This window comes from Fukomys damarensis, unplaced genomic scaffold (assembly GCF_012274545.1).
Source record: "Fukomys damarensis isolate Sample0158 unplaced genomic scaffold, DMR_v1.0_HiC HiC_scaffold_11, whole genome shotgun sequence".
Classification (NCBI taxonomy): Eukaryota; Metazoa; Chordata; class Mammalia; order Rodentia; family Bathyergidae; genus Fukomys; species Fukomys damarensis.
Window position 1 is genome coordinate 25,477,105 of NW_022900923.1, and position 11,617 is coordinate 25,488,721.

The 11,617-nt window shown below is 38.5% G+C and overlaps 1 protein-coding gene across 1 annotated transcript in view; it reads left to right on the plus strand.

Annotated features, from left to right (window-relative positions):
• The first annotated feature begins 375 nt into the window (after positions 1-375).
• Lamc1 (laminin subunit gamma 1) overlaps positions 376-11,617 on the plus strand; it is a 127,328-nt gene continuing 116,086 nt past the window's right edge. Inside the window, exon 1 of the mRNA XM_033761965.1 lies at positions 376-556. Within this exon, the coding sequence (XP_033617856.1) occupies positions 376-556 (181 nt within the window). The remainder of the gene's footprint in view (positions 557-11,617) is intronic.

Here is an 11,617-nt window from a genome sequence, read left to right on the forward strand (position 1 = left end):
GAGATGGAATCTGTGTTGTTAAATTTGCATTTCTCAAAAACCAGTGCTTTATCAAGAGAGAATAGTTTCCAAATTCTCCAAATTTGTATTCCAACCTACAAATTTCCCTCTCTTCCAATGTATTATTAATTTGTAGAATGGAGCCGTGCTGGGCACTGACAGATGCAAAAGGCTAGCTTCCCAGGTTTTCTGTCATGAGAAATACTTACCAGAAACTGGAACAAGCACTGGTAACACTGCTCAGATTTCCAGCACATTGTCAAGTCGCTTCCCAGGAGTTCATTATAGATGAGTAGCAAAAACTTATCCACTTTTAACTCCATATGATTTTTGTTGTGTAAATCTGGTTGTGGGGAGCTGCCTGGGGCCCGCAGTATGCGGCCCAGCCCAATGGCCGCCAGTAGCAACACTGCCAGGGAAGCCCTGTTCCTCCCACTGGTGTGCACCTCCACCCACAGCCTCTCCGTGGCCCAAGGGCCCAGCGCCAGTCTGCCAGTCGCCAGTTGTCAGCTCGCTCCCCTCCTGCCCAGGGTGGGGGAGTGGGGGAGCACCCAGGGTAGGGTGGGGCGGACTCTTTAGGGTTTTTATCACAAATTTGTCAAATCTGTCAAATGCTTTCTATGCAGCTATTAAGGTGATCATGTGGTTCATGTCCTTTCTTTTGTCAATGTGGTGTATTACATTTATTGACTTGAGTATGTTGAACCTTCCCTGCATCCCTGGGATGAATCCTACTTGGTCATGGTGTATAATTTTGATGATTTGCTTCATTCTGTTTGCTAATATCCTCTTGAGGGTTTTTGGATTTATGATTATTAGATTGGCCTGTAGTTCCCTAATTTGGTTGGATTTTTCTCTCGTTTTGATATCAGGGTAATCTTGCTTTTACGAATGACTTGGGGAGTATAGCTTCCCTTTCAATTTCATCAAAGAGTTTGAGGAGGTCTCTAAAGTTCTTACAGAATTCAGCAATGAATCCAACAACACCTGGACTTATTTTTTGTTGGTAATTTTAAAAAAATTACTGCTTCTGTTTCATTGACTGATATTGGATGGTTTAGAATTTTTATATTTTCTGATTCAGCTTTGGTAATTCATATGTATCTAGGAATTTATCCATTTCTTTTGAATTTTCCATCTTATTTGAGCACGTTTTCAAAATAAGTATTGATGATCTTCTGGATTTCTGCAGAATCTGTTATGATCATTCCTTTTCATTCCTAATTGCATGGATTTGGGTTTTTACTTTTTTTTTTTAATAAAGTTAGCTAGTAGTTTGTCTATTTAATGTTTCAAAGAACCAACTCTTTGATTCATTAATTCTTTGTATTATTTTTGTAGTCTCAGTTGCATCAATTTCTGCTCCAGTCTTCATAATTTACTTCCTCATATGAGCTTTGGGTTTAACTTGTTGTTCTTTTTCTAGAAGTTAGAGGTTCAACATTAGGTTATTTATTTGAGCTTACTTTTTCTAATGTGGGAATTCACTTCTATAAAATTCCCTCATAAAAAAATTTCCCTTATAGGACTGCTTTTATTGTGCCCCATAAATTCTGGTATGTTGTATTGGCATTATTGTTCAATTGTAGAAACTGTCTAATTTCTTCATTAATTGGTTGCTCAGAAGTACACTGTTTAGTTGCCATGTATTTATATAGTTTTTGTTGTTTCTTTTGTCATTTATTTCCCATTTCATTGCACTATGATCTGATAATATGCATAAGATAATTTTAATTCCTTTGCATTTACTTAACTATGTTCTATGAGATAGTATGTGGTCTATTTTTGGGAAAGTCCCATGTGCTGCTGAGAAAATGTTTATTCTGTTGTTGGGTGGAGCAATCTGTAGATATCTACTAAGTCTATTTCTTCAAAGGTTTGGTTGATCTCTGATATTTCTTTTTTGATTGTTGTCTTGTTGATCTATTTGTGTTGATAGGATATGTAGGTCTCACATTACAATTGTTTTAGTGTTTATCTGGTTTTTCATATCTGTGTTTGTTTTATATAGTTGGGGTGCACCAATATTTTGTACATATATATTTATGATTGTTATCTCTTCCTTTGGATTGTTCTCTTAGCAAGTGTGTAGTGACCTTCTTTGTTTTGTTTTTTGTCTGTTTGTTTATTTGGGTTTTTTTTTTTTTTTTTTTTTTTTTTTTTTTTTTTTATGAGACAGGGTCTTGCTAAGTAGTTGAGACTGACCTGAAACTCACTATGTTGCCCAGGCTGGTCTCAAACTCACAGCAATCCTCCTGCCTCAGCCTCCCGAGTGCTGGGATTACAGGCATGCACCACCACGCCTGGCTCTTGTAGCGACCTTCTTTATCTCTTCTGATTAATCTTGGTTTGAAATCCACTTTGTCTGCAAACAGAATAGCTAAGCTACTCCTGCTTTTTCTGGGCTCCTGTTGCATGCAGTATTGTTTTCTATCCTTTGACTTTCCATCTATGAATTTCTTTTGGAGTTAAATGAGTTTCTTGTATGCACTATATTGTAGGATCTTGTTTTTTGATGATCCATTCTGCCATTCTATTTCTTTTGATTGGTGAATTGAGACCATTCACATTGATATTATAACTGATAAATATTGACAAATCCTTATCATTGTATTATTTTCCTGGTGTTGATTCCCTATCTTTCCCTTCTATTTTATTTATTGCCCTGTCTGGTGGATTCATTCTATTGGGATTATTGATATTGGTTTCTTCCTTGTCTCTTTCTAAAATATCCTTGAGAACTTTGCAGAGGCCTGGCTTAGTGGTCATGAATTTCTTCAGATGTTTTTATGATGGAAGTATCTTAGTTCTCCAACAATTTTGAAAGATAATTTTGCAGGGTACAACAATCTGGGTTGGAAGTTGCTTTCTTTTAGGGCTTGAAATACTTTACTCCAAGTTCTTCTTGACTTTATGGTTTGTGTTGCGAAGTCTGCTGTGAGTTTCATGGATTTTACTTTATAAGATGATTTGTTTCTTTTCTCTAAAAGCTTTTGATATTCTGTTCTTTTGTTGAATTTCTGGAATCTTGACTATTATATGCCTTGTTGTATTATTTTTTTCTGATTGTGGCTAATTAGGGCTCTGTGTCACTTATCTATGTGTCAAATTTTTTTCCCATGGTTTGGAACTTTTCTGCTATTACTTCTCTGAACAAGTTTTTTAACTGTCCTTTGTGTTGATTTTTTCATTGATTACAGCTAATCTTATTCTTCTTTGCATTGTCTAGCCACAGTTGGTTTGATTTTTCATGGTCCCTGGTGATTTTTAAGAAGACTTTCATCTGATGACTGCCAACCATGACACTGTCTTCTAGAACTGATAGTCTGTCTTTACACTGGTTGATTCTGCTTTGTATGCTTTTAGCAGAATTTTTAATCTCCTGGATATATGTTTGCATCTGTTTTATGGCATCCAGTTCTTTTCTATGTTGGGTAGAAAGAAGTGAATTTTGTAAGGTTGTTGGATTATTGGCTATAGGACCAATATACAAAAAAATTGTATTTGTATATTTCAATAATAATGACAGGATAAAGAAACAAGTACCTAACAAAATATTTAATGGGTCAGGGGATTTGGCTCAGTGATTCTGCCACCTGCCTCGCAAGAGCAAGGGCCAGAGTTTGATCCCCCGTACCAAAAAAACAAAACATTTAATGGAGGGCCAGGGATTTAGCTCAGTGGCACCATGCCTACCTCCTAAGTGCAAGGTCCTGAGTTTGATCCCCAGTACAAAAGAAAAAAAAATTAATGGAAAATGTGCAAGATTCTACATAGCAAACTAAACGGATTACTAAGAATTTCTAAGAAGACTTATGTAAAAATGACATGATACATTAAGAGACACAGATGGAAGAACCAATAATGTTTGACTGCTACTTCTTCAAGATTAATGTACTGATTGGCTGGGGATTTAGCTCAGTGGTGCCTCCACCTGCCTTGAAAGCACAAGGTCCTGAGCTCGATCCTCAGTACCAAAAAAAAAAAAAGATTAATTCCCAAGCAAAATTCTGGGTTCATTTTCTGGTGGAAATTGATAAGCTAATTCTAATTCTAAAATTATATGGAAGTGTAAAGAGCCAAGATGGTTTTACAAAAAGTGTTGGAGAACATGAACTACTAGATATCAACACTAAATTTTTGTTTTTGAGGCAGTGTCACTGCTTCATTCTTCTAAATGCCGGGATTTCACTAAATTATTATTGTTTTGTTGTGTTGAGACTGGGTTTCTCTATGTAGTTCCCTTGAATTTCACTCAAGGTTGGCCTTGACCTCATGGTCATCCTCTTGCCTCAGCCTCCTGAGTGCTAGAATTACAGGTGTGTGTCACCACACCCAGCTGCACTAAATTATTATAAAGCTAAAATGAAGTAAAATATAGATACCTGAAACTGACCACTTAAGCACATAGTTAGTAGCAAAGATCACACTGTAATGTAGAGGAATGTAGGAAAGAACAGTCTTTTCAATAATAATGTCATAGTGTAGCCATATGGAAAATATATATCTTGACTTCTGTCATAGCTAATGGATGATAGTTAATTACTCAATTTGAGTAAGAAACACTCAACTAAATTGGCTCAGCATAGCTCTGGGTATGGAAAACCCACCCTTGGGAGGATCAGTTCTGTTTCTTTGGAGGAGCTCCAGTCTTTGCCTTCACCTTGGATGTCATCTCCTGGCTTCCGGCGTGGACTCTTCAGTCTCCAGCACCAACCCTTTAGCATTCTGGTATGGACCATTTAACCTTCTGACACAGACCATTCCATCTCCTGATACAGACTTACACAGGAGACTACAGATAGCTCCAGGTCTTTGACTGAATCTTTTGTACCTCTAGTGTGCAGACAGACCTTTTACACTCTTCCACACCTGACTATATGGGCAACCATTGTAAGCCAATCATGTATATTCTTATATATTTGTATATCTTGTGTTAAATCTGTTTCTCTAGTAAGCACTAATGGATACAACTTCTATTTCACATTATACACAAATGCCAATTCTAGGTAGATTACAGATTTAAATATATCTTGGCATGGTAGCATATGCCTGTAGACCCAACTACTGGGGTGCTGAACCAGAAGTTCAAGGGAAGCCTGGGCAACATCTATTAAAGACCCTATCTATTAAATATATACATTATGAAAAAACTTAAAAAGTTCCAGATCATTGCTTAGGTGAAAACATTAATGACTTCAAAGATTTCTTAAATGAGAATACAAACAGCACTAACAACATTTATAATTGGGTTACATTAAAATGAGGAATTCCTTTTGATCAAAGGGTATCATTAAATTAATGGTATAATATTTGTGATTGGCTTCAAAATAACTAAGCAGTGGTTGGATTGAGGTTGGGGAGGAGCGAGGAAGTAGAGCTAAGTGAAATTGATCACGATTTTTTTCTTTTTATAGGAGAGGTCAGTCTTTTTGGTATTGAAGTTTCTGAAGTTGGGATTTCATTGCATGATCCTCTCCATTTTTGTTTATGCTTTAATTTTTCCATAAGTTTTTAAAAGACAGGCACTACTATGGAAGGAAAGTCAAACCACGTAGTGATGGAAGATGTTTGACACACAGATCCAAAGAAAGTGCTTACAATTGAAAGAATCTTTAAAATCAACAAGCAAAAGACAACAATTCAATAGAAAAATTAACAAAAACAAAATGGCACCTCAAAAGGAGGATATCCAGATGGCTAATAAATATATGAAAAGGCGGTGAGTCCAATTAATAATCGGGGTATTAGAAATTAAAGGTACAATTCAACACTACACACTAAACAATGTAAATTAATTTATCATTGTACAAATACATATATAAGCTAGCTAGAGGACCTCATATTTAGTGCCAGTACCCTAATATTGGTCTAGAATGGCTAAAATTAAAAAAAAAAACCTGGAAAATACAAGGTGTCAATGAAGATGTGATGAAATAAATGGCAACTCATACGCAACTAGTGGTACAACTAGTTTAGAAAACTGGCAGTGTCTGCCAGTTTGAGTACATCTCTTCCCATTAGTTCCATCCTGAGATACATACTCACTGAAAGTATGTGTGCATGTGTGTGCATGTGTGCACATGCATAAAATATATTAGCAAAGACCAAGTAAGAGTATTGACAGAATCACAGTACCAATATTCATAATAGCCTCAGATTGGAAATAGTAGAAATGTCTGTCAATAGTAGAATGAATACATCATAATTTATACATTAGCATACCATACACTGAAAAGTAATTGACTGTTGCTACATACAACAATCTGAATACAGGTGAAAATATAATATTGCTTGAAAGAAGCCACCTATACACAAAGTACATACTATGTGATTTCTTTTTTCAAGGCAGGGTCTCACTATTAGTTCAGGTTGGACTTGAACTCACTAGGTAACACTGGCTGGCAATCCTCCTGCCTTAGCCTTCCAACTGCTGGGACTATAGGCATGCACCACCACACCCAGCTATTTCTTTTCTTTTCTTTTTTGGTTTGTTTGATTTTGTTTTTTGAGACAGAGTCTCACTATGTAGTGGAGACTGACCTGGAGCTCACTATGTAGCCCACGCTGGTCTCGAACTCACAGTGATCCTCCTGCCTCAGCCTCCCAAGTGCTGTGATTACAGGCGTGTGCCACCACATCCAGATATCTTTTCTTTTTTTACACCAGGGATCAAATTCAGGACCTTGCATTTGCTAAGCAGGGGCAACCTTGTCAGGCAGGTGCAGATTTTATTTAAATAGCATTCAGAAGTCAGCAACACTAATGCTTCCAAAATTTTTTAGGATATCAAATGGGAATTGACGAAAGTTGGGCAGAATGGGGCTGATGGTTGGCAGGAGATAGCATAAGCTTTTGGGTCAAGGTAATAGTTTATTTCTAGACCTGGTTGGTGATTACAGGGGGTATATACACTCTGTGATACTTCACTGAAGTACTGAATTCTACCTTTGGATTTTGTGCAATTGTCTATATACAGTATTTCAATAAAACATACCTCTTGAAATTAAGAATGAGGCTGGAGCATAGCTCAGTGGTGGAACACTTGCCAAGGCCCTGGGTTCAGTCCCCAGCACCCTCAAAAAAAAAATATATATATAGGGTGGAGATTTAGCTCAGTGGTTCCGCTGCCTGCCTTGCAAGCACAAGGAACTGAGTTCGATCCCCGGTACCAAAAAAAAAATATATATATCTATATCTTCCCCATCTCCAAAAAGTCTGCCTTCTTGTTTCCTACCACTTCTCCCTTATTTTACTCATTTATGTATATTTTAGATTTCTCATATAAGATAAATCATGTGGAGTTTATAGCAGCACAATTCTTTTATTTTTTTGGTATCAGGGATTGAACTCAGGACCTTGTGCTTGCAAGGCAGGACCTGGAACCACTGAGCTAAATCCCTGGCCCTAGCAAGCACAGTTCTTAATACCCAAGCTCTGGAAACAGCTCAGATGTTCATTAACAGATGAACGGATAAGGAAAATGTGGTATGTATACACAATGGACTATTACTTAGCCACAGAGAAGAATGGAATCATGTCATCTGCAGCAAAATGGATGGAATTGAGACTAGTAATAAGAATAGTAAAATGTTTAAGAGCTGAAGTTCTGTCACGATGGGAAGATTTGGGGAGGTGTGAGGATGGATTTTGCTACTTGTTTTTGGAAATTTTTCCTTTAAAAATTTTTATATTGCAATAAGGTTCTGTTTTAAATTATGAAGGGTCCTTTTTTTTTTTTTCTTTTCAAACTAGTATGAGAATGTAAAGATGACTCGAGGTTGGTGCATAGGGCTGGGTGGGGAGGAAGGACTTTAACTCATGCAAGAAGAATCTTTTCTTTACCTGAGCTTGGCCACAAAAGATAGCTCATGTTGTTATGCTTGGACTTATACAAAAAACTGAGGCATGGTCTATAAGCCAAACTCAGTGTCATGTGCATTTACTATAACTATGAAGAGGGAAATTATAATTCACTCCCAGTATCACATTAATTTTCAACTAATTTTAAATTTCTATTTGATAATCTAAAAACCTTGGAAATGTAAAGAGAATTCTTTTTTTCGTGGTACGGGGGGTCGAACTCAGGACCTTGTGTTTGTGTGGTAGGCGTGGTGCAACTGAATTAAATCCCCAGCCCAAGAGAACTCTTTCATAGTGCAACTTTTACACAGCAGAAAAGGAAGCAGACTGAACAGGGGGCTGGAAATTGCAGGCTTTTGCCCTGGCTTGACTTTCTACTGGCCTACAGTGCTTACTTAATCACTTCAAGCCTTAGTTTCTTCAACTCTAGGTTGGAAATATCCTCTGCTTAGTGTAATTTTGAAAAATAGGCGTATGTAATTATAGGCTAATATTTTATATTATTACTCATGACTGTTATTTATAGGTTATGTTTCTAAAGATAAAGCATATTTTATAGTGGTTCTTAGGTTTGGGAAGAATACAAGGAAATGAGGTCAGAAAGACTAAAAAATGGAAAAATAAACATTAGTAATTATAAAAGGCTAAAAAGAAGGGAGAAATTATAATCCCCCCCACCTCAATACTAGAGATTGACCCCAGGGCCTTTGCATTAAGCTACATCCACAACCCTTTTTATTTTGAAACAAGTTCTAGCTAAGTCCCTAAATTGCCTAGGCTGTTTTGCTTTTTTTTTTTTCTCAGAGTTTATTGTTACTTTTTAAGTATACAATACAGTTACATTCGTCATTGGGGTCTTGTACCTTTACATGACAGATCTTGGTTTTCATTTTTTTCCCATACCCCTGTCCCCCCTTCACCCCCTGCCTAGGCTGTTTTTGAATTTGTAGTTCCTCTGCCTCAGCCTCCTCGAGTGCTGGGATCACAGGCCTGTGCCACCACGCCCAGTTCTTCTAGGGCACTTCGATGCGACTGTCTGCCCCAGCCTGGGGGAAATAACCAACAGTGACTGCAGGCTTGGGAGGAAGGGCACTGGCTGACACCCAGAACAAGTCACCAAGAAGGCAGACTGGGGAGATGCAGGGGCTCTCACGTTGGCAATTTTGTGACAAACTGGCCCTTCTTCTAGTTGGCCAGGATGCCAATGGTGTTGTCCCTGAGATGGTGCCCATCCTGGGGGCCGCTTTCTACCCCCTATTGTATTGTGTCCCAGTCACATTTATGTGGCCTAATAGGTCCTGACAAAGGTCAGTGGACCTTGGATTCCTCCGAGGCCAAGGTGAAGACTGAGCTTTTCCTGGTCTAGATGGCAGTGTGAACAGCCACATCCTCTCAGGAAGGGGGTCTCTGTCCCTGACCCATAGGGCCCAGGTTCTGGGCGGTGGGGCTTTCAGATGCTGTGTAGCCTTGCTCACTGGCCCTTGCTGCCTGCCTCTTCACAAGTTGCAATCTTGAAAAGTCAATACAAACTTTCAAATTATTTTTCTAATTATATCACACATTCTGAATCCTGATGATTTAAAACAAAATAAAAAAACAAACAAAAAACCCAACCCTGCCTTCTAATCTGAACTGCTTGCCCCAAGCTCCATGGTTTTCTGGTGGGCTGGTAAAGCTGTACCTTTATTCACCTGTCTAGGTGTCAGAATGCCCAGGGATTTGCAAGGGACCAAAGCAGGCTAATGAGCATCTTTCCTGGAATTTTTTTACATAAATTCTGACAGGGAGAAGTCTTTTTTATTGTTTAAATGGGATTACAAAAATTTAGCATTTTCTTGCCTGTTCAATTAACAACTACATCCCTTCATCCTGCCTATGTCTCTGCCTGGATTGATGATTGGCCACTAAGGTCTTCTTTTGAGGGCTCTGAATCTTACTTCTTTCTACACTTTCATATTTTTCTTCTAAACACCATATATTGATTTAGTAAGCACGGAATTTTGAAGCAGTTAACATGTATTTAGAAGGCTCTGGAATTTTTTGAAAAACGGCAACTTGCAGTAAAAGAAAATCTCATATACCTGCATGTTAGAAAAAATATTAACACTTGGGCATCTCCTTGGTACCTAAAGTACTTTGTTAATATTATCAAATATCTAATGTTCAGATTTCCCAAATTGTTTTAAAATTCTGTTAACAAAATCTTTGAATCAAGATCCAAGGAATGGAACAAAATATTTATTATCGAGCACACTGGCTGTGTGTGCTTTACTTCTCATTAGGTGCTTCCCTGTTACTGTAACACAATCCCCCTGCACAGTGAGATTTAGAGATGAAGGTCAAGGTCTCTTTATGTGCTTTACAAATGTCAGATGAACTCCTGGTAATGAAATTGTGTAGCAAATAAGCATAGGTAATAGCTTTAAGTTAACTCAGAACACAAAAAGTGAAGTGAAAAGGAAAAATTCACACAGATTTTTGCAGCTTTTAAAGTTTCAACCTTTATCCTTTTATCTTCCTGGTAAACAAGAGACTCACCCTTTAGTTTGTCAATATTAATAAAGACCTGACAATGTAAAATAAGGGGACTGCATTAATATTTATTATATAGTTATTAAAGTATCTGTAGCATTATTTATAACTGACATCTTTCTTCGCTCCTTTGTTCTCAAGCGCAAGGAAGAACTGAGGATATCATATCCTTTAAGTATGTGACTATATCGATGCTTCAACTCCAGCATGAAAGGTTTAAACATTATTATTGCTCTCACAACTTCCTTCTCCCAAAAGAGGGTGCTGGGTGGAACGGGTAGAGACTTTTAGCCATGTAATCTCCGACTATCTCACCGAGTAAACGAACAATATCCGACAGCAATATATAATGATATACGCAAAAAGCAGGCTCTGCCAGAGTCCTCTAGCTGCCTCCGGCCTACCCCCAATCCAGCTAGACCATCCTACCTAAAGCCCTCCTAATTAGCAATTGAGCCATAGTCACTTAACATTTACTTATTTTGTTTTAGATCCCCACTATCTAACAGGACTACTGGCTCTAAAACCACGTAGTATTCTTACTTTTCTGAAAAGTTAAAAAAAAAAATCCATCTCCTGCATTTACTTAGAGCATCTACTTTGCTCAAGGACTCAAAAGTCTTAAGAGTGGGCCGGGGATTTAGCTCAGCAGTTCGGTGGCCTGCCTTGCAAGCACAAGGACCCGAGTTCAATCCCTGGTACCAAAAAAACCCAAAAACAAACAAACAAAAAACTAAGAGCAGCTGCATTTTGCTGGGCTACTGCTGCTCGGACCCAGTCGTTGTTTGCTCAGTGTTGGGTCCGTGCCCAGGTTCTGATCTAGGACTGAAACTCATGATCTTCTGGCTCAGATTCTGCGAACTGAGTCACTCTGGCGCTCAGAATATTCCGTGACTCAGCAGGCCTGAAAAGAAGGATGTCAGAATCCAGATAATTTCTTTTAAAGGCAAGCCGGAGAACACAAACAACACAGTGGAAGAATTTCGCAGTGGGTCTGCGTCCCCAGGGAACAAATGTGATTCCATTCCCAGCCTTTTCACTTCCTTCCTCGCCCGGGCTAAATCACTGGTTACTTTAATTTAGCGGCAGGAAATCGCTTCACAAAATTCATTTCGATGCTGCGAGAAGGCCCTAGCCCCTGCCACCCGGGGGCCTCTCCTCCGAGGGCTGGGACGCGCCGCGCGCAGCAAGGCGCTCGCCAAGCTGAGCTCAGGTCTCGAGG